This window comes from Lynx canadensis, chromosome C1 (assembly GCF_007474595.2).
Source record: "Lynx canadensis isolate LIC74 chromosome C1, mLynCan4.pri.v2, whole genome shotgun sequence".
In the NCBI taxonomy this organism is placed as follows: domain Eukaryota; kingdom Metazoa; phylum Chordata; class Mammalia; order Carnivora; family Felidae; genus Lynx; species Lynx canadensis.
The window spans coordinates 170,331,126-170,354,942 of record NC_044310.1 but is presented as its reverse complement, the minus strand read 5'-3'; the positions used below and the strand labels follow the sequence as shown (position 1 = coordinate 170,354,942).

General features: G+C 37.0%; 1 protein-coding gene across 4 annotated transcripts in view; it reads left to right on the top strand.

The window, feature by feature from the left end:
- The first annotated feature begins 2,256 nt into the window (after positions 1-2,256).
- The window catches only part of NCKAP1 (NCK associated protein 1), a 109,486-nt gene continuing 87,925 nt past the window's right edge, over positions 2,257-23,817 (top strand). For 2 of the 4 annotated variants that reach the window (XM_030324878.1, XM_030324876.1), the window contains exons 1-3: positions 2,257-2,468; positions 19,830-19,847; positions 20,899-21,009. In XM_030324878.1, coding sequence (XP_030180738.1) covers positions 2,361-2,468; positions 19,830-19,847; positions 20,899-21,009 — 237 coding nt within the window. In that variant the 5' untranslated portion in view covers positions 2,257-2,360. The remainder of the gene's footprint in view (positions 2,469-19,829; positions 19,848-20,898; positions 21,010-23,817) is intronic. The other 2 variants (XM_030324879.1, XM_030324877.1) reach the window with 1 other exon arrangement.

The window sequence follows — 23,817 nt, the reverse complement described above, 5'->3', positions numbered from 1 at the left end:
TGACAGTATACTTTTTACACATACAGGCAAACACTGAAAGGGTTGAATCTTAGTAACAAAATGCTTTTTGATGCAAAATATAGAAAAAAATGCAAGAATTATGAATACCTCATTTAGACATAAACTCTTTTACTCAAATAGGCATATTCCATTCACTCTAGGGTCAATATGTCTAGAAATTAGTTATAATAAAAATTGAATCATGAGACTAACATCTACAGAGTTCTCCCTCTATTAGGTATTCTGAATTATAAGTAGGTACAACTGTTCAAGTTCATATAGAAACATGATAGTGGTTTTTCTTGAGTAGCAGTTGTGTTCAAATTGTAATATGGTGCCATTTTTCTCGTTCTTTTTTTGCAGCACTTTTGAAAAACTAGAAAATGATGCAAACTTTCATTGGTGCACTCTGTAGTTCTGCATCTAGCTAAATTTGTTTGTGGTCCCCCAAAAGAGCACATCTTTCTCTCAACGTTGAACATCTTTCAGTTTTCTTATCCAATTGTCCCAAACCCCTTTGCAGTTTTGCATTTCCCAGGTCTGCTCTCACTGTGGCAGGCTCCAGATGCTTGCCTCCTCTAAATTGAAAGTTTAACTATCACGTTGGAAAGTAAATCCCCCAACACTTAACTGAGTAATAATAGCTCAATAGGTGATCTCTGAGGTGTTTACATTAAAAAAAGAAAGAAAGAAAAAAGAAAATAAAGGACACTTTAGGTACAAAGCCTTCATTCAAAGGTAATGAAGTTCTTTCTATGTGTAGAATTTCAAGCAGTGTCAGGTATGATAGACTTTCTGGTGGATGTTGGACTTCTTTAGTGCCCCTTAACTCAAATGCATTTAGTCCACTCCCTTTCTCTTGTCAAGATAATAAAATAAATATTTTTGCAGGATGGCACATTCGCTAGCTTTAGAAAATGTTTTAAAAGCTGTTCATCACAATTTCCTTCTCATAAGGCATTTAGATCAATCTAACGATAGCTTATTTACTCTTAGTATATTTTTTATTGAAGGTGGCAGAACATTGTGTCGTAACACTAAAAATTAATGAATATAATACAAAGATTAGCACATTGAAAGAAATTAAGACCAGAAATAATCAAAGCAGTATGAATCCTCTTGGCTAGAACGCCTCATGCCAGTCAGTTACATAAGTCCTTTATTCGTTCACTTTTGGAACCAAGTCTAATACATTTGACTAGAGGGAGTAGTCTTGGAAGAAGTAGCCGGGAAGAAATTGATCAGGAAAAAACAAAAAGATGGAAAAGTAGAATGTTTCCAAGAAGGGGTGGGATTTAGGGTGGAGGCCTGGAAAAAATGCGAGCGTTCCTTCATTCACTGAACAAGCATTTATCTTTTGCCTCCCTCATGCCAGGGCCTATTTTGCGTCTTCTCCGGATGGGTGCTGCTAGTCAACAAATTCCGGATTCCGATTATCTCAGGAACTTGAGTTGCCCTCACTTCCGACCTCCCCTCTCAAAAACTGTCTTCAGGCAGGGGGGTAGGGATGGGATAGGGAGGATGGGAGAGGCGATGCCCGCCTCGTGGAGCACAACATCTGCTGTGTTCAGCGACAAGCGTCTGTCAAGCGGTGGGAGGAAAAAGAGCTTAGAGCCTCCAGCCCACTCTTAGACGAAAGTCGCCTGAAACGCTCCCCTCCCCCCCCACCCCCCCGGACTTCTGCTGATTTCTTTAGGCAGGTGGTGCAGAAAGGCAACTTTTGGGAACTTGTAGAAGGGTGTGGGGCGAAGCGGGACGAGCGTGGAAATGCGACTCCACTTGATCTCAGCTTAGGACTCCCACACTGGGATCAAGCGCAGCGGGCGCGGGGGGCCGGGACTGGGGCGGGAGCCCAGTCCGAAGCGGCAGCGGCAGCGGCAGCGGCGAGGCCGGGCGGGGCGGGCGAAGGCCCCCAGGGCGCAGTTCCCCGTCCGGCCTCGCGGGGGCGCCGGCGCGGCCGATCAGGTGACCGAGCGCTAGTCCTGGGCTGCGGGAAGCGGCCTCGTTCTCAGCCGCCGGAGACGCCGCCGCCGCCGCCGCCACACCTAGTGGAGGAGCCGGGGAAGGCGGCTCGGTGGGGGCTGGGGCGGAGAGCGCCGGGGGTGGGGACGGAAGGGCGGCGGGCGGAAGGCAGGAGGCTGCCGGGACGCGGGCTCCTGCGGGGGAAGGGACCCCCGAGGCGTCTGCCGCGGCTCGCTCAGTCACCGGCGCGGGATTGGGGCGCAAGGGTCATGGGCGCTCTCCCCTGAGACGGAGGTCGCGGGCGGTGGGGGAGGAGGCCCGACAGAGGTTGCGGCGGAGGCCGCGGGCCGGTGACTGGGTGCGAGGCGGCCGGCGGCGGCACCACCACCAGCACCACCATGTCGCGCTCCGTGCTGCAGCCCAGTCAGCAGAAGCTGGCGGAGAAGCTCACCATCCTCAACGACCGGGGCGTCGGTATGCTGACTCGCCTCTACAACATCAAAAAGGTGCGCACGGGCCGGCGAGACCGCGGCGGGGGCAGCGGGCGGGCAGAGGAAGGACGCGCGGCCGGGGAAAACCGGGGGTGGGGGCAGCGGGCGGCGCCCGAGGCAAAAATCACGGCAGTGCCGCGTCAGGCCGGGCCCGGGGTCGCCGAGAAGCGCCGCGGCCTATTGCGGAGTCCCGGCGCCTCTCCCGGTGGCGGGCGGGCCGGCCGGAGGCAGAGAGAAGCCATTTCCCAGCTCCCAGCGGCGGGATCCGGCCGGGCCGGCGCGGGGCCCGGGGCGCCGCTGCCGCCCCCTCCTCGGCGTCCCCGCCCCCGGAGAGGGGTCTACAGGAAAGGGAGGGCAGAGGGTGGGCGAGATTGGGGGAGGGGGGAGGAGATAGGAAAACTTGGGTGTTCATAACTGAGGTTGAATGGTAGGAATCTGTCGGAGGTGGTAGCAATTTTGTCTCAGTTTTTTGGTGTGTGTGTGGATGTGGGAAGGGAATGGCTAATCGGGATGAACCCCGCATCTCCTCCACTTGCCACTTTATTTTGGATTGCTAAATAACAGTCGTTTGAGAGCATGTTGACAATTTGGAATTATTTCATTTTGAAGGTAGAGAGGAGGGGAAAGTGAGGGTGGAACCAATTTTCTTCTGAAATACTTCTGGGCTGTGAGTCACGAGAACAGGAATAACAACCTTCTCTCCCATCCCTCTTTACTCCTCCTCTTAGTTTTTGCAACCATGTCTATCTAATAGCACCGAAACACCATTTCTTAAAGTTCGGTGTCGGTACAATTAGAACTGTAAATATGTTGCTATTACTGCTGGTTTATAACATGTAAGGAAAATTTGTGTAGTTGTAACTCAAAGGCCCATCGAAAGTCTTTAAATGGCCTCAGTAGAATAAGAAATGGAAGGCTGAGTTGGAGTTAAGAGAAATAGATGTAAAGATAGGACAAATATTGTATTAATTTATCTTGAGAGAAAACAGACCAAAATCGTTTTCCTTTTAAGGCAAGGTTAGTAAGTTTCAAAGAACGTGGTGAAGAGCAAATTAAAGAGATTTTTGGGCACGCTCTACCATTTTTTGAGTTTGCAGTGTGTATTTGATGTCATGTTTTCATAATTATTTTTGTTGGCATTTTAACTATATCATGAACATTCCTAGTAGCTTGACCATAGCAATATAATTATAATGTGTGTAAATTAGGGCTGCTGAAGAAATATTTTTTTGAAATCCATATCATGGAGTTCAAGTTTTAAAGCTGACTTATTCCAACAATTTGATATAGATGTTGTAATTCTAAAGGAGAAGACTATGCTAACTTAATAGTGATAAATTTTTTATAAGGATGGCTTGTGTTCCTGTTGCTCACCTGAATGCAAGGATTGATTTGCCTCTAAACTCAGTAAAATCTGGAGAGGGCAACTGCAACATGTCTATTCAGTTTGTTACATCTTCTGTGGCAGGAGCTCAGCGTCATCACAAAGAAGCCCTCTGCATTTACCAAAGAGCTTTGGTTATACATTTATGGTAGATGGAAACAACTTAATTTTAGATAGTACTACTTACAGGTTGTATTGACTTGAACTTTTCTTGTGATATTATGCTCCTTAACAAACTTTCAAATTAGTTCCTATGTGAACTTTGTCTTAAAAAACAAGCAAGGCAAACGGTACTAAAAATTACTAGACCTGTGGTATTGTGGTTAAAGGAAATGGTTACGATGGTTTTCAGAAAAGGAAGTGAGAGTAACATCAAAAGTGATTTGGGTATTTGGGCAAAATACCTTTTTAAGCATGCATTTAGACATTTTTATGGTATAAACACAACCAAACTTTACCTATTCTACCTTCATAAATTGCACAAAATTAAAACAAACTTGAAGCGTTTGAACTCCTGTTATTTCAGTTCACTGCCTTAAAAGCTTGTTTTTTTCACTTCCTGTTTTGAGAAGCTTCAGGTTCTTATATTACTGAGCTATTGAAATTTAAAATGATTTGAACGTGATTATTCCATCCAGTTGTCAAATATTTGAGTTATTGTTATATTTCAGCACTTAACGCATATTTAGAGTTTATTGAGAAATATTTTGTCTATCTTGCCTTACGTTCCCTCTGGGCACAGACAGTGTTAACTCATTTTTGAATTACTGGTACTTGGGGCCTTACCTGGTCCAGAGTTTTCCATTAAGTCTTGTTGAAATGGATGAATAATACATATATATATGTGCATATATATTGGTGCACATATGTACAATGTATATATTTAACATATATGGCATGTTAAAAAATATATATACGCATTTAACATATATGACATATATAACATATGAGTGTGTGTATAATCTTGCTCTAGTTTTAATAATAGCTTTTGGTTTGCTCTCCTTGTGCAATTTTGCATACAAATGCATCAGATAGCTTTTGCATCTTTTAGCCTACAGAGTTGTCTATAAGACTGGCATATCTTCCTGGCTGGCTAGGGATTGAAACATTTGTTCAAAAATCTTGCCAAAAAAAGTGAGTAAGATTGGTTCACCATGTGTTTATAAGGTTCATGCTGTCTGCATTTTTATGACTGTATAAGCTACATCTTTTTAATCCCAATCTCTTACAGTTCTCAAAAAAACCTTCCACTGCATAATACATGTCTACCAATCAATTATCACATTTTTATTAATGCGTACATGCATTAGATTGTCTATCAGATCTGATTCCTGTTTCAGTTGGAAGTCTACATGGAAATATTTTAGTGAGCATACACAGTGAAAATACTTAAAGTGACCTGAGTAAAATAACTTCATAAGTTACTGTAATAAAAAATAATATACTGGGGTGCCTGGGTGGGTCAGTTGATGAAGCATCTGACTCTTGATCTCAGCTCAGTCTTGATCTCAGGTTCCTGAGTTCAGGCCTTGCATTGGGCTCCATGCTGGGCATGAAGCCTACTTAAAAAAATCTATTATCTATATTTATATATGTATATACATGTGTATATATATATGTATATATAGTATATATATACACACACTTAAATGCTTATTACAGGAATATAATGTGGTTATTGAAGATGCCTTTTTATTTATTTATTATTATTTATTATTTTTATTTATTAGAGAGAACGCGAGTGGGGGAGAGGGGCAGAGGGAGAGAGAGAATCCCAAGCAGGCTCCATGACCAGCGTGGAGCACGACATGGGGCTTGATCCCAAGACCTTGGGATCATCACCTGAGCCCAAGTCAAGTGTTGGATCCTCAGCCAACTGATCCACCCATTGGTGCCCGTTTTACTTTTTTTTAAAAGAAAATCGATCAGTTGAAAAAATTTTGAGATCTTAATATGTACAGGTTATGGAAATTTTAAGGAACTTGTAGACTAATCACATCCTTACGTGAGGACAGAAGGAGTCGCCGCCTGGGTAGCTCAGTCGGTTAAGTGTCTGACTCTAAATTTCCACTCAGGCCATGATCTCATGGTTTTGAGTTCAAGCCCAGCTTTGGGCTCTGTGCTGGCAGTACGAGGCTGCTTGCTTGGGTTTTTTTCTTGCCGTCTCTGTGCCCCTACCCTGCTTGAGGGCGTGCATTGTCTCAAAATAAACATTTAAAAAAAAAAAAAGGAAAGAACAGGTGAAGGAGGAGTTAGGAAAAGACATGAAGGTGGTAGGTAGTTTTATGTTTACATTTATTTGTCTTAATTCCTTAAAAATTCTGTTTTTTGTTGAAAAATATGTCTTTTTCCAGACCTGGTAATGCTACTTACCTACGTGTTGATTTTTAACATTTTCCAGTCTACTTTTATATCTGACTGTGGTGTGGTACTCGAAGTACAGTAGTGGGCCAGGGCTTAGGAGACCTGCATTCCAGTCTTCAATCTGTCACTGAGCGTTTTGTAACATCGGAGATGTCTTGACTTCCCTGAGCTTTATTTTTTCTCATCTGTAAAACAGAGGAAAATTAACTGTAAAAGGAATGTTAAAGTCCATTCTAGCTCTCATTATCTTATGTTTATAATGTTTACAGTGGCCCATTTTAAATAGTAACTGAGCTCAGTTTAGTTTCCATAATGCAGAGATAATGCCTGCTCTGCCTACTTCACAGGATTGTTTGTGAAGATAAAAGATAATAACAGTGTTAAAATAGTTTAAAACTTTCATGAATGTAAGTGTTTATTTAGGAGTCTCAGCAACTTTTTGGGGGGCAATGTTTGTTTTTTTCTGAAATTTTGCTGCTGTTAGCAAACACATTCCCAAATACCAGAACATTTTTGCTGAGTTGAGCAAATATTTCTATTTTGTTTTTCAAAGTCTCCTTTTTTTTTTTCCTACCTATCACTAATATGAACAATAACTCTTTACTAGAAAGGTCTCAGTTAATATTTGCGTGATTTTTCTAGTTACATCATTGCCTTAATTCTAAACGACGGAAAAGAAGAAAAGACCCACCCAACTATTGCAGACTTTTTTTTTGAATGGTGTGTGTTTGCAGATTTCAATGTATTTTCACTTGTTTAAAAAAAATTTTTTTTATTAGAGGCTCTCTTTTTTTTTTCATAGTCTTCTCCCCATGATTTTGGATACATTTATTTTATGAGGAAAAAATGAATAGGAGTATAAAAAAATTGAAAGTCCTTAGCTGGTACCTGCTTATTTAATGGAGAAAAAAAAAAAGATGCATGTGAAGGAGGGGTGTAGCGCAAGGTAAAGGGAGGGGAACCAGCTTTAGTTTTCTCTTTCAGTGTTCTCTTTCTCTTCATTTAGGGTATTATTTTCTCCATTCATCAATCAGGAGCAGAAACATGCTCCAAAGATTGGTTTGTGGCAAGTTCTGGAGTAGTAAGTGTTGTTAGTATGAGATTCCCACCCCCCCCCCCCCAGGGGGGTTTCATGAGAGCCTTAAGTATGTTAAGAAGGAAACATGTCTCCATAAACCTGAATTAAATAATATATATTATTTATTTAAACAGATCCTATTATGTCTATTTGTAAGTTTATTTTTTAATGAATGCTGCTTGTAAAAATGAGGGTTTGATAATTTTTTTCGTTATATTGGATGGTAGGCTGAGGAAATAAAGATCACTGAAAAATACTTAGGAAAAATTATTTTTATTTTTTAATTTAATTTTGTTTTTTTATATTTTATTTATTTTGTGAGAGACAGCACGAGCTAGGTAGGGGCAGAGAGAGAGGGGGACATAGGAGCCAAATCCAGCTCCGTGCCCATAGCAGTGAGCCTGATGGGGGGGCTCAGACTTACGAACTGTGAGATCATGACCTGAGCGAAGTCGGATGCTCAACCAACTGAGCGACGCAGGGACCCCATTTTTATTTTTTTTAAGTAGCAATGATAGAGTATCCTTTGTGGACTTGTTAAGTAACTTAAATATTAAGGATTTTTTAATGATTACAAAAGGAATACATTTATTGTATTCCTGTTTATTGTTAGAAATTCAAACATAACAGAATTGTGTCACTTCAGAAATTTCTCTGCTTACCCATTTCCTACTTTTAAAAATAAACCTTGTATACTTACATGCTTTTCTGTGCAAATGCTAACATATGTGCATGCATATTTTATTACCTTTTGATTAAATTAGATTCTTTACAAAAATAAAAATGAAGCATCATGGATGCAGTTTACATATAAATGAAATTAGGGTCCTTAATCTATTGCTTGTATACTTTGTAAGAAAAATTTAAAGGAATGAACATAGCTACTAGCTAGCTATGTCCAATATGTTAAAAATGAGGAGGCTCAGGTGAAAAACTGTCAGTGTCAGAAGTAATTGTCCTTCTTGACTAGGATGATTGAAAATCTAATCCATGTTATTGTTTGATAATATCCTAGGAATGTTCACATCAGTTAAATTCCAACAGTAATTTTGGGTCAGCTCCAGTAGTTATACACTTTATTTGTTACTAGAATTAAATAGTTTCATCTCTTTATTGTCAAAAAAAAGTGTGTAATGAAATTAATGCTAGCTGCCATTGTATGCTGTTTATATTTTTTTTTCTTTGTCTTTAGTTCTGTGATGTACATACTTATTTCTGGATAAAGGAGTTGAATTTGGAGAGGTTAAGTAATCTGTCCAATTTTTTTTTAGTTTATTAATTTTTTTTTTCAACGTTTTATTTATTTTTGGGACAGAGAGAGACAGAGCATGAACGGGGGAGGGGCAGAGAGAGAGAGGGAGACACAGAATCCGGAAACAGGCTCCAGGCTCTGAGCCATCAGCCCAGAGCCCGACGCGGGGCTCGAACTCACGGACCGCGAGATCGTGACCAGGCTGAAGTCGGACGCTTAACCGACTGCGCCACCCAGGCGCCCCTATTAATTTTTTTTTTAATAATCTGTATACCCAATGTGGGACTCGAACTCATGACCCCCAGATCAAGAGTTGCATGTTCTTCTGACTGAGCCAGCTGGAATTCAGATTGACACCTTTTTTATTGACCACTAAGTATGGGCTCTTCATTTAATTATTTTGCCATTAGGTTTACAGTCATTGATATATTTTTGGTAGATAGAATTAGATTTTGAACACAGTAATAACCTTAAAGAAATATGTAATTCTGTTATAGTTTTTGTCTTTACTGTAGATTGCATTTGTATGAACTTTGTATGGATTTGTATGAAAATTGAGATCATACTATCAGTGTACCAGAGTGATTATTATTGGAGACTTCCGTTTAGCTTTGTCATGTGCTAAAATGAGCAGTGGTTTAGAACTAGGAAATTTATTTATGTATGTAAGTATGTATGTATATTTTTGAGAAAGTAAGAGACAGCCTGTTGAGCACAAGAGGGACAGAGAGAGAGGGAGACACAGAATTTGAAGCAGGCTCTAGGCTCTGAGCTGTCAACACAGAGCCCAATGTGGCACTTGAAGTCATGAACCACGAGGTTGTGACTTGAGCTGAAGTCAGAAGCTTAACTGACTGAGCCACCCACGTGCCCCTAGAATTAGGAACTTTAAAATTCAATTCAAATTTTTTTGGGAAACATATTTTGTATTTACTTTTCATGTTCTGTGCAGTTTTTCTTTGTGATTATTTCTAAAATTTAGTCCCTGACCTATTAAAATATACAAACTGAAAGAACTAATCATATAAACAATACTAAAGAAACAGGAACTTGCTTAAATTGGGGGAAGAGTATTTATAAAGCAGAAAGGAAAGTGTAAACTAAAAGATACAATGAAGTAGCATTTATCTTTCCTAATTTTAAGGACACATGGAATCATTTCCTAACTCGATACTCTGTTCCAAATTAAATGGAATTTTAAATGTACTTTTTTCATTTTACATGAAGTCAAATGGTAACATTTTCACATTGAAAGTTCCATAACATGAAATATAAGAAGTGCAGTAAAGAAAGCCCCACCAGCAGGTACCAGGGTGGCTCAGTCAGTTAAGTGTCTGATTTTTATTTCAGCTCAGGTCATGATCTCATGGTTTGTGAGTTCAAGCCCCGTATTGGGCTCTGTGCTGACAGTGCAGAGCCTGCTTGGGATTTTCTCTGTCTCTTCTCTCTCTGCCCCTCCAACATGCACATGTGTTCTCTCTCTCTCTCTCTCTCTCAAAATAAATAAACTTAAAAAAAAAGAAAGTCTAACCAATAAGTTTGTTTCTGTCTTGGGCAAAAATTAGTAATTAGTAAACTAGTAGTACTCTTCTGTGTTTTGTTGTTGTTGTTGGCTGTTTTTACTGTTGCCTTTATCAGTAAATGTAGTAAAATCTTTTTAGTTTTAATGCTGTAGGAATTTGCAGTACCATAATTAGACTTTGGTAAATTTTTTACTTTTGGTAAATTGTGATGAGACAATCTCCTAGTTAATTATTTCTTCAAATAGTGTTACAGTGTAGTGTTTTAGTTAAATAAGTTAACAGACTTCATAAGTTCTTGAATTGCTAATTTGTAAGTAGGGTTGTACGTGTGCCAATTTTAAAGGTATCTCCTGTTTTAAGTAAAAGCCTATATTGGAAAATACTTTTTTATTGCATAGATACTTGATAGTATCTAAAACTACATTTTAAAAAGTATTTTATATGGGGCGCCTGGGTGGCTCGGTTGGTTGAGCGTCCGAATTCAGCTCAGGTCACGATCTTGCAGTCCGTGAGTTCGAGCCCCGCGTCAGGCTCTGGGCTGATGGCTCAGAGCCTGGAGCCTGTTTCAGATTCTGTGTCTTCCTCTCTCTCTGCCCCTCCCCCATTCATGCTCTGTCTCTCTCTGTCTCAAAAATAAATAAATTAAAAAAAATTCTTTTAAGGTATTTTATAAATCTTACGAACTATTGTTTTAGTCCCAAATTTTGAGGGTTTCCATTTGTTTACTCTTCATTTGTTGAATGTCTTCCTTCATAGACACTGGTAAATTGATATACAGTCTCCAATGTCAAGAAGTTCATATTTTAGTAGGTATGAGAGATTTACAGAGATCTAACTGAAATGTATTATGTAAGTGTGATTATGGGAATCTTCAGAAGAGCGTTGAAGATTCCATTCCGAGGAAGAAGAGATAATGACTTTTGTGCTTGGTTTTGAAGTAGGAATAGAAGCTTCAGGTAGGCAATGTCAAGGAATAGTCAGTCATTATTTAAGGTTCCAAAACTTTTGTTCAGGAGAATATATAAAGATATAAAACATATAAGGTTATAAAATACCTTAGTAATGTCTAATGTCCTTCTTGCTGGCATACAGCTTCTAAACTTGTCTATCATTTTCCACAGTTGTAGTATATTCTGTAGCTTGAGAGAACTAGATTCTAGATAAAGCTCTGGTACTATTTTTTTTTTTTTAATTTTTTAATGTTTATTTATTTGTGAGAGAGACAGAGACAGAGTGAGACTGGGGGACAGGCAGAGAGAGAGGGAGACACAATCTGAAGCAGGCTCCAGGCTCTGGGCTGTCAGCACAGAGCCTGATGCGGGTATCGAACCCACAAACCGTGAGATCATGACCTGAGCTGAAGTTGGATGCTTACCTGACTCAGCCACCCAGGTGCCCTTCTATTTTGTTTTTTAAACTTTGGACAAGTTATTTAACCTTTCTGGGTTATAATAGTTTCTTTATTTATAAGCTTCGAAGACTAGTGGTTCTTAGCCAGGGATACATAATATAATCATTTTAAAGGGTTTTTAAAAATACATGTGTATCTTGACACAAACTACTGAGAAGAAAAAGCCCCTGAAGTGATTCTGATGTTAAGAGCCACTAAGATAAGTAAAATAAGTTTTTAATACCTCTGATTTCTTTCTCAGGAAGTTGTTCACTGTAGTGATTTAATTTTGTTTTCTGTGGTATAACTAAATTTCTGGAATGCTAGTAGACTGCATGTAGACTTTCTACCAGCAAAATCATCTACTGAGTATTTGTTCTCAGCTTCTGTTATGCTTCAAGGTACACTTTTTATTTTCTATGCCATGTTAATCTTTTTTTTTTTCTTTTTTCAATGTTTATTTATTTTTGGGACAGAGAGAGACAGAGCATGAACGGGGGGGGGGGCAGAGAGAGAGGGAGACACAGAATCGGAAACAGGCTCCAGGCTCTGAGCCATCAGCCCAGAGCCCGACGCGGGGCTCGAACTCACGGACCGCGAGATCGTGACCTGGCTGAAGTCGGACGCTTAACCGACTGCGCCACCCAGGCGCCCCAATCTTCTTGATTCTAACTCTTGAAATCTTAAATAGATATGCCGTTTCTCCTACATCTGTGGAATACTCTTTTTATTTTTTATTTTTAAGTAATCTCTGCAACCACCGTGGGGCTTGAACTCACAACTCTGAGATCAAGATTTGCATGCTTCACCAACTGAGCCAGCCAGGCACCCCTGTGGAATACTCTTTAATTAACCTTATAAGGTTGAGAATTCAATGAGTTAATTAATATTAAGTGCTAGTGCAGTGCCTGGCACAAGAGTAAGAAATAAATAAGTTTTGGCTATTGTTATCAAACCTATTCCTGGGCCTTGAAACAAAGTGGACCTTTAATAAGTGTCTATTTTTTTCCCCTGTTAAATCCACCTCAAGACAACTTTGGAAATACTTCTTAATTATCCTTTTTAACTACCTGACATTATAGTTTGATATCTACTTACTGCTAATACAGAGTAAGTATTTATATGTATTTCAGAAATGTGTGCTTCAGTAGTCCTTTAAAGAGTAGCTTCTTTAAAACAGTAAAAATATGATCATATATAATGCTTTTAAAAAAACTATGGAACACCTTTGTTTTATAAATGGAGATGTTTTTCTGTATTGCAAGCTGAAAAATGTTTAATAGCAACAGTGACATAGACCTCTTCTTTTGAATTGAGTAGTAATTAGTAATGCATTCGAATTGTTAAAATTTTTTAAATGTTTCTTTTTTGAGAGAGAGAGAGAGAGAGAGTGAGCAAGTGGGAGAGGGGTAGAGAGAAAGGGAGACAGAAGTTCTGAAGCAAGCTCCATGCTGACAGCAGAGAGCCTCATGTGGGGCTCAAACCCAGAAACCATGAGCCCAGAAACCTCAAGCCAAGTTGGACAGTTAACTGTGCCACCCAACTGCCCCTATATCATTAAAATTTTTAATTAATTTTGAATTATATAAGACATTGAAATATTTCTTAAGTTTGTGATTTTTCCCAGAACTAGTGCTTAGAAAACAATAAGCATAATTTATATACCTTTAAGGTGGATGTTATTAGCTGTAAATAACAGGTAGTTATTGATAAATTTACATTAATTAAAAAAATTATTTTTTTATTAAAATTTTTTTTTTACGTTTATTTATTTTTGAGACAGAGGGAGACAGAGTGCGAGCTGGGGAGGGGCAGAGAGAGAGGGAGACACAGAATCCGAAACAGGCCCTAGGCTCCGAGCTGTCAGCACAGCGCCTGACACGTGGCTCGAACTCATGGACTGCGAGATGATGACCTGAGCTGAAGTCGGATGCTCAACCGACTGAGCCACCCAGGCACCCCTAAAAAACTTTTTTTAATGTTTGTTTATTTTTGAGAGACAGAGCATGAGTTGGGGGGGAGGCGCACATAGAGACAGGGTGACACAGGATCCGAAGCAGTCTCCAGGCCCTGCTGCCAGCAGGATGCTGCTGGATGCGGGGCTCAAACTCACAAATCGTGAGATCATGACCTGAACTGAAGTTGGATGCTCAATCGACTTGAGTCACTCAGGTGCCCCAATTTATATTAATATTAAAGAAAGCATTTCTAATAATTCCAGTTAACTTTCCTGTGAAGCTTCTTAATCTAAATTTTAGCAGTGAATTGCTTTTTTTTTTTCACCTGCCCAAGCTCAAGGGGAAGTTCAGAGCAGTTTGGTTTGCCAAAATGTAGGTGATATGGACAAGAAAACAAAATAATTGGAAAATTAACCACTAATATGAGAATTTAAGGCTTGTTTTGCTTCTGACAGATTTTCCAGTACTTATTGAAAAATTTCATTGTATTATTTTCATTATTTCTAAAATAAATAAAAGAAGGCTAGGTAAGTTGCTTTACTAGTCCATGATTTTAGGTGATGTTCATTCTTCCCCTAGGCTTTAATGTCAGTTAATTTCCTTGGAGACTCTGGAGAATCTTGGTCCTGTTATGCTTTTAATTGTGCAAAACCTTTAAAAACTCTGACTTTTTTTTATTGAGAAAAAATTAAATTCCTGTTTCTATATAAATTGGTAACATTTTGCATTTTTCTATTCTTCCCTTACATATTCAGATGGGGCTGGTTTCTTTCCTGTACTCTCACAAATAGTATTCTCACTCTGATCTCTGGGATTTTATTCATTTTATTTATTTTTAAGATTTTTTTTTTAATGTTTTATTTTTGAGAGAGAGCATGAGTGGGGGAGGGGCAGAGAATCTGAAGCAGCTCTAGGCTGTGAGCTGTCAGCACAGAGCTCGACATGGGGCTTAAACCCACAGACCATGAGATCATGACCTGAGCTGAAGTCAGATGCTTAACCAACTGAGCCACCCAGGCACCCCTGTTCATGTTTTTTAATAAAATTATTGAATTTATTTTATTTTTTTAAAAAGTTCATTTATTTTGAGAGAGAGAGAGTGGCAGAGGGGCAGAGAGGGAGAGAGAGAATCCTAAGCAGGCTCAGCACTGTCAGCACAGAGCCCCACTCCTCGCTCCATCTCTCATGATTCTGGCTCAGGTCTTGATTTCATGGTTTGTGAAATTGAGCAAGGGGCTCTGGGTGGATAGCAAGAAGCCGGCTTGGGATTCTCTTTCTCTCTGCTCCTCCCTGACTTGTACTTTCCCTGTCTCTCCGAAAATTAATAAACGTTAAGAGTCGGACACTTAACCAGGTGAGCCAGCCAGGTGCCTGTAAGTTACTATATTTAAAAAATTGGTTTGTTCTATAGTTTTTTGGCAAAGGAATGTGTTTTACTGCTGACTTAGATAGACTAGGACTTAAAAAATAAAACTGATCGAACTAAGCAGGTTTTTCCTTTGATAGTAATTACTCCAATGAAAGTTTTGAGCAGCTGAGGTAGTGAAAGAATGGAGCATGTTTTTTTACTTTTTGTGTTTTAAAAAATTTTTTTTAATTAAGCATTTTTAGTGCTTTGGAATCTTTGGGTCCTCAACAGCTAATAGTTGTAAAACCTTAATTTTTCTGAAGCTCCTTTCCTCTCCGTTGAGTGATGGGTTAGCACTTTCTAAAGCATAGATGTTTTACACACAACAGGTGCCCAGTAAATGTTCTCTTTATTCCCTACCCTTGTTGTTGTTTTCTTTTTTCTTTTAAAAAATTTTTTTAATGTTTATTTATATTTGAGAGAAAGACAGAGTGTGAGTGGGGGAGGGGGCAGAGAGAGAGAGAGGGAGACATAGAATTTGAAGCAGGCTTCAGGCTTTGAGCTGTTAGCCCGGAGCCGGACGTGGGGCTTGAACTCACAAATTGCAAGAACACGACCTGAGCCAAAGTCATATGCTTAACTGACTGAGCCACCCAGGCGCCCCTGTTTTCTGCTTTCTTGATTGTCACATAATCTCTTATGAATAGAGGACTACTTCTATCTATATTTGATTTTTTTAACATGATAAGTTCTTGATAAAACATGTAGCACTAATCACGTAAAATTAATCTGTGTTATGTAATCTTATGTTGTGACAGCCTGAGGAAGGGACTTGGAAGGGGTTTTGGTGGTAGATTGGCAGAAATATTTGTTTTAAGGTTTACTTTAAAATCACATAAAGTTTGGTCTTGAGGTTTCCAGTGAAGGATGTTTACTTTTTGGCATGAGTAAAATATTACGTGGTTTTCTAAAACATCTTTGTTCTTTATTTTTGGTGATAAATATTATATTTGTATTTTGTGAAAAAAATGAACTTGGAGATGTCGATTGAAATACTGACCTAGAATTGGTTACATAGAAAATCTTAACTTTGATAATTGGGAACTCACTATAGATATTGATGTGTTTTGGGAAGTTTTATTTTAAAAAATAGAAGATGATTATTTAGAACTTAATTATTAAGCGCTTATGTACCAGGCACTGGAATAAGCACTTTATTTGCATTTTGTCTTTTAAAAATCTGTACAATCTACCCTGTTAAGTAGGTAATATTAGTACCCTTCATTTGGGGATTATAGAACCGAAGTTCAGAGATTAAACAACTTGCCAGGAAGTCATATGGGCTGTGCTCTTTGACTCAGAGACAGATTTCTTAGTTATTATATTTAAGTATTCCCTTTAACACTAGTGCAATTTTATCTGTCACATTATATAGTAATAACTTAAATAAAATATAAAAAAAAAATTCAAAACACCTAAGGGGCACCTGGGTGACTCAGTCGGTTGAGCGTCCGACTTCGGCTCAGGTCATCATCTCGCAATTTGTGAGTTCGAGCCCCGCATCGGGCTCTGTGCTGACAGCTCGGGCTCTGTGCTGACAGCTCGGAGCCTGGAGCTCCCTTTGGATTCTGTGTCTCCTTCTCTCTGCCCCTCCCCCACTTGTGCTCTGTCTCTATCAAAAATAAATATTTAAAAAAATTTATATAGTCATAACCTTGTTGAATTTAAAGATAAGTAGAATATTCATAGAAAATAAAATTTCAATTGTGAGAACTGGAAGTTTAAGTATATAAATATTTAAATTTGCTTTAGATCTTCTGGAATTTTAAATTACAGTATTTTATGCATTATGAAAGCATGGTAAGTCAAGATAAACAAGATTTTGGAGTGGGTTTTTTTTTTTAAATTCTGTGGTTCAGATATAGTGTCCTTTTTCTCTAGTGAAGTAGCTCTTTTAGCCAATTAAGCAAAAAAAAAAAAAATTTTTTTTTTCCAGTAGGGCTGTAAGTTCAGTTATTTAGATGCAATTTTGCCCTGTACTCACCTTTTCCTTCTTTCTTTTTCTTTTTTGGTGTGTGTGGCATGGTAGAAGTATTCAAAAGTTTTATTTAATTTAATTGGTAATTTGTTAAATCTTTTGATTCAGTCTTTATGGTAAGCCTTTTTGATATGTATTACTGTAAAATGTGTTAATAACTAAATACAGTAGTAGATGTCATTTTCTTAAATGTGCCACTTCAAAGGATGATACTTTTGAGAGTGAAAGATTAATTTTGTGTAATATTGTAGTTGTAGGATGAGGTAGAGTTTCATAGGTACCAACTGCAGACAGTGTTTTTGAAATACAGGTTGTTATTTTATGATATCTTTGTCCTCCATATCCTGAAAATGAAATGTGCTGAGTTAGGGTGGGGAAGAAGAAGATTAATTTTTATAAACTGAGACAGCTGGTTACTTGGAATTTTGCTATACTGTTTTGGTATAGTAGGAAATCCCCCCCCCCTTTTTTTTAATGTTTATTTATTTTGAGAAAGAGCAGGCAAGCAGGGAGGAGCAGAGAGAGAATCCCAAGCAGGCTTCATGCTGTCAGCACAGAGCCTGATGTGGGACTTGAACCTTAGGAATCACGAGATCATGACTTCAGCAGAAGTACGTCGCTTAACCAACTGAGCCATCCAGGCGCCCAAGTAGGAAATCCTTTTTTAAAAAATCTTCATTTTTGAGAGAGAGAGAGTGTGTGAATGGGGGAGGGAGACAGAGGATCTGAAGCAGGCTCCGTGCTGACAGCAGAGAGCCCAATCCAGGGCTCAAACTTATGAACCGTGAGATCATGACCTGAGCCAAAGTCAGATGCTTAACTGACTGAGCCATCTAGGCACCCCAGTAGGAAATTCTTTTTAACTGAATTATTAAGTACGGCTTTTTGTTAGATGTATTTATTTACTTAGATGTTAGCTTTTAGTCAGGTCATTGTTTTTTTCTTGTACTTTTTTTTTCTTTGCTTGAGTTTTCCTTACACAGTGTCTCTGTTGGTATTTGAGTAAATCAAGCAGGTTGATTTCAGAAAAAATAAAATAAGGTCTAGTACTTTTGTATAGTACCTATGAACCCTGTATTTTTTATTGGCATTTCTGAGTGCTCGTGGTATGCTAACTATCTGTAAATTGCATGCATGCACACACACATACACACACAGATATTCATGTAATGGGGCTAAAGACTTTATAGGGTAAATTGCATTTATTATCAACCTATGTAACAGATGGAAAAACTGAGGCATAGAGGAGTAAAATCACTTGCTTATGGTTATGCAGCTAGGAAGTGATGGAGCTAGGATTTGAATATCTTGGAAATCATGTTCTTAACTATTAGGTTAAACTGTAAAAGTACAACAAATTTGGTATTTAGACATAGGGCAAATGAAGGAAATATGTGATTAGAAGAGGGAATTGTAGTCATTATTTCTAGTTCCATATACTATGATAAATACGGTTTTGCAATTACTATTCATGAGACTTTTACTTGAGTAATTATAATTATTGTAGCTGTTATTGACAACAACGAGCATTTTTAGAGCATTTTAGAGCACTTATGTGTCAGTCCTTCAGCTAAATATTGTACACAGTTTCTCTCTTTTATAATCCTCATAATGAATGTATGAGGTAAGTACTAACTTCCTCATTTAAACATGAAGAAACTGAGACTAGGAGATATTTTGTAATATATTCAAGTCCTATGGATTGTAAGTGGTGAAGATTAAAACCCATTAAGTTTTAGAGTCTGTGTTCTGTCTCCTGCTATTGTATGTTTAGCTATGGCTCATTGAGCAGGGTGGAAAGAGGTAAATCAATTCCAAGGAAAGATTATACAACCATTTATTTTTCCACTGAAATGAAATTCCATTCTTTTAGTTTTTAGAGGGAGAAGGAAGAGTTCCTCTTATATATACATGCTCACCTGAGCACGTATATATGTGAGCATACATATATGTTAGTTTTCAGATACTTGATTAAATTCTTATACAGTAGAATTTGTGCTCATGGGAAATGGGTATAGTAGTCTATCGTATTTTTGTTATTAGATAGTCACTAATATTGTTAGAATGGATAGTTAAATTTTTAAATATTAGAATATGGAGGATAAAACATTTCATTGAAAAACTGAATGTAATAAAAAAATAAACAATGTAATTTGGAATCACTTTAGGATTCTGCGCCACCTCAGGCAATATTTAGAAAACTTGATTTTCATTGTATCATTGGTGTAAGGAAATGCTAATCTAGGTATTTCTGTTTGGACAGAATTTTAGTATGTGGTTCTTAGTTATTATTATATAGCATAATATTTTTGGGGAGGTGGACTAATTAGCAAATTAGTTTATGTGCAATAAATGATGGTCTACTCTGAAGAAAAGTCAGATATATTTTAGTATTTATGATGTTGAAATAGAATTTGCATAGTTGCCTTGTGTCAATCTCATGAAGGATTATGAAGTTCTAAATTTCTTAAATTAATTTTGCTTTATCTACTTATGTTTGAGAATTAAGAGCATTCTTAATGCATTCCTATTTCCATTTGGAAAATACAGGAATGTTTGCATTGATTTTTATACTTTGACTTGGAAGGGAGTTAGGTGATTTTTGAAAAATAGTTTCAATTTGGGCTGAAGTGCAAAAGTCATCCAATAACAATTTACTTTTATTCTTGGCTACCGTTTCTTTTTAAGGTATGTAAAATTTCACTGACGGTTTTGCTCCTGTTTTTATAGTTGCATGTAGTCTTCATTTTTCCTTCTAGTATTATTTTAAGTTGATTTAGAAACAGCACCAAGAAACTGACATGGTTGTACACTTACACAGTAGTATTTAAATATATATGAATAGTGTAAACTCTATAAAATCTATTGTATACTAAACTCGCTACTTAGAATACCTTTAAAATTGTAGCACCATATAGTTCTAATCTTGTTTTGTTATTCATAGTCTGCGGTGCATAAGTTCTCTACTGAAACGTATGTCATAGTTTGACAATCATTGTTTACACGTAATTTTCTCTCTTTTTATTACAATGCTTCCCCAGCAAGGACAAGTTTGGAAGGTTTGCAAAGCTTTTCACCTTCCCTTTGCCCGCTTGCCCGCTTTCAGATCAGTTTCATGTTTCATAACTTCTCTTTCTGCAATTCACAACATAGCCATAGTAAAGGATGAAAAAAAAACATTAAATTGCAATATATTTCCTCACACATAGTAGAGAGACAAAACTTTTCAAAGGACACATTAAAAAAAATGCAATGAGAAGTTAAATAGCAATGTTATAGTTTAATTCCCTAAGAAATAACATCTCACTAGCAAGCAGTTAGTTAAATGTCGCATAACGAACCACTGAATAGTACTGATTATATTCTGTATTGCTAATAGTTCAGATAAAAAGTTCTTTCTAATGCTTACATTTGTATAATGCTTTACAGTTTACTACAGAGAATGCTATATGGCTGATGTGGTCAAAATGTAAACATTCCCATTTATTCTGTGCTTACGAGATCTAGAACAGATACAGATTCATTGTTTGACGTGCTGCCGGTATGATGGAAAAATACTGTTGTGACTCAGGTGTTCAGAGGAACAGGTTACACACTTGAGTACTATAAAGACAATTTTAGCAGCTTCCAGTTCTTTTGAACTAGGGCTCTTGTATTAAAATGTTTAAAATGAATGAGGAAAACATTTTGGAGAAGACATTTAAACATAAGCTTTTATTTTATAACACTTAGAAAGAAACATTTCCAGTACTCTTCTGAATATTTAATTTTGTAATAATTTATTAGCTTCAGATGAATACAATTCTACCTCAAACCAAGACTTTTTTTTTTCTTTTTCTTTTTTTCTTTAGGTTTGAGCTTTTTTCTTCACTGCTGTTCTGCGCTAACTGCTTTGAAACTTTCCATGCATTTTTTTCAGTAGAAGAACATCTCTGTACTGTCTCCCATTGCATATTTCAGCTGTGACAATCCCTGCACTTTGCCTATTCATTTTATCACCTGCTCACCAAAAACAATAAATATCTCTAATTTCTGATTACAGATTTGCTATTAGTTAGTTGGTTTTAGAACAAGGATGCATTTCACTTTTTTATTACTGTTGTTTTATAGGCATGTGGAGATCCCAAGGCAAAACCATCCTACCTTATTGACAAAAATCTGGAATCTGCTGTGAAATTCATAGTCAGAAAGTTCCCTGCTGTAGAAACTCGCAACAACAATGTAAGTCATAGAAATTTTTGTGCTACTTGATTTTAACCATCAGTAGGGAAAGTAATAGATTAATACTTGAAATAGTTCTTATTTGTCTAACTCTTTATATTTTGGTATACCAATTATGTACATTGATAAATGACTTTCAGAGACACAGACACTATTCTTATCTTTAAAACTGGGAAAAATGACTGAAATATGTCACCGTTTTATCATACAAAACATAAGATGTTAATTTCTTACACACTTCTTCACTTTCAAGTTGCAACAGAAAGTAAGGTAATAGATATGTTTATGTTCCAGATATTTGCATGACTAGTTGGGGAGTTTTTCCTAATAATCATACACTATTTTGAAATTAGTAAGTGTCATAGAGCTTGTATTGTTTTTAGTAATTAGCTATGTTTAGTTATAAAATATATGTTTCTTTAATATTTTTACATTTGAGAAAACTGTTTCTGAAAAATAATATAACGAGGTGATGTTGTAGGATCTTTATTTTTCCATATTACTTTCTTCAGATGGGGTAGTTTTTCTTAGTATATCAAAATATAATCATATTCAGAGTTTACATAATCCTGATATGTTTACATAATCCTTTGGTAGTTCTTTATAATAATTTCTATAAAAACTAATTTTAGAAAATTAGAGCTAATTTTTATTTTACCATGTTCTTTCCATATAAATTTTGTTGACTTGGAATCTTTCTACATGTCTTCTCTTTTTAAATATTTTTCTTTGGTAGTCTTGTGTTATAATCTTTGCTCTCTTTTTCTTTATGAACAAACTTTGTATGGAAATTTCCTCTTACATATGGTCTTCCTACTTTTGAGAAACTGTTTAAAAAACTTTGTCATCTTTTAGTTTCCTTAAATCCTATATTTTTATTGAAGATTCATATTTAACTTACTGATATCACCTTTACTTAAAAATATTTTAATGTAGAGGGAAAATACCAGTCAGAAGTAATAATGTCTGGTTAAAGTCTCTGTTTCTTGTGAGTACAGGTTAATAGAGGTCTTTCTTTGTTTCATAGAATATGTTTTGTAATTGGTATATTAAGGTATCACAACTAGTTGCTGATTACAAATGGGTGATTCAAAGTACACACTTTTTAAGAACAGTATTATTTGTGTGGAGACTCTTTTTAGTTATTGACATTAATTAGCTGACTTATCTGAGAAATAATATACTCAGAATGAGAGAGGGTTTATGAGAATCGTTTTACATTTAGTTTCATATACACTTCTGTTTCTCCTGGCTTATAAAATCTCTGTGATATGAGCTCTTGAGAGAATCATTTAAGTTTAATTTGTGTGTGTGTGTGTGTGTGTGTGTGTGTGTGTGTAAATGTCCATGTGAGAATAAGCATAGTTCCTAAATATGAGGTCTTTTCTTAGAAAATTAGCAAGATCTGATTAAATACAGTTTTCATAACAGTAACATATTTTGTTAAAGAGTAAATTAAGAGTCTTTGCTCCTTGATTTGTGGGGTAAACTTTATAATAATGCTGCTGTTTCTTGTTTTTTCTAATATTTGTACTTCCCTTCTCAACTTTTGCAGCACAAAGTTGTTTTTTTTAAGTAATAGCTTTATTAAGGTACAATTCACATATATACAGTTTACTCATTTAAAGTATACAATTCAGTGAGTTTTTAGTACATCCACAGAGTTGTGTGTCTAGTTCCACAATTTTAGAACATTTTCATCACCCCAAAAAGAAACCCCAGACCCATTAGCATTCACACCTGCTAATCCCCCATCCCTATGCGAACACTAATCTACTTTCTGTATGCCTGTTTTGGAGATTTCATATAAATAGAATCCTATAACATGGTCTTTTGTGACTGGCTTTTCTTTTAGCATAATGTTTTCAAGGTTTATCCAAGTTGTAGCATGTATCAGTACTTCATTTCTTTTTATTGCCAAAAAAATTCCGTTTTGTGGCTATAACATTTTATTTATCCATCCATCAATTGATAGATGATTGGATTGTTTCTACTTTTCTTACTATTATGAATAATGCTGCAGTGAACATTTGTGTAAAAGTTTTTGTGTGAACTTATGTATACTTTGAAGTAGAATTACTGGGTCATGTGATAATTTTTTGTTTAACCTATAAAATCAGTTGGATATTGTTGGATATCACGCTGCTTGTAGAATTTACTTTGGTTGTTTTGTGCAAAGTCTCAGTTTTGTGATACGGCCTTTACAACTATCTCATGTAATGCTATTGTATTGTTTTTTGCCTACTGAAGTATTATATACTGGGTATTTATGAGGTTTTATGATCTCAGTTTTGATAAATCCTGGTGAGAAGTTCCTAGCCAACTTGGGTTAGGAAATAACAAATGAGTGCCACTTTGTTATTATTTTTTAATTTCATGGAAGTAGTTAATGGAGGTGTCAGGACTGGGAATGGCAGTAGCATCTGGGAATGATGGAAACTTGCAGATTTCTGGGTGCTAAGTAAACTGAAAAAAATATATTGATACCGTGGTTGGTTTTTTTTTTCCTTCTTATTCCTGGTCTTTGGGTCCCTATATAAATATGTATCACAGAGCATGCTTACTTTATCTCAGAAATCAGGGAGAATTCCTGGTAAGCACTAACTTGTCCCCAGTTTTAGAAAAGGCAGACAAAAATATTGTTTTGGTGAAAAATTAAGCACAAATTTTATTTTGAAGTTTCTGAGAGTAGATTCCTACAAAAAGGCTACCTGTGTGCTGATAGATAACCTGGTTATCTGATATTCTAACAAAGGGAGGACACTGCTAACAGATACAGCCAGATTGGTTCCTAACATAGCCTCAGCA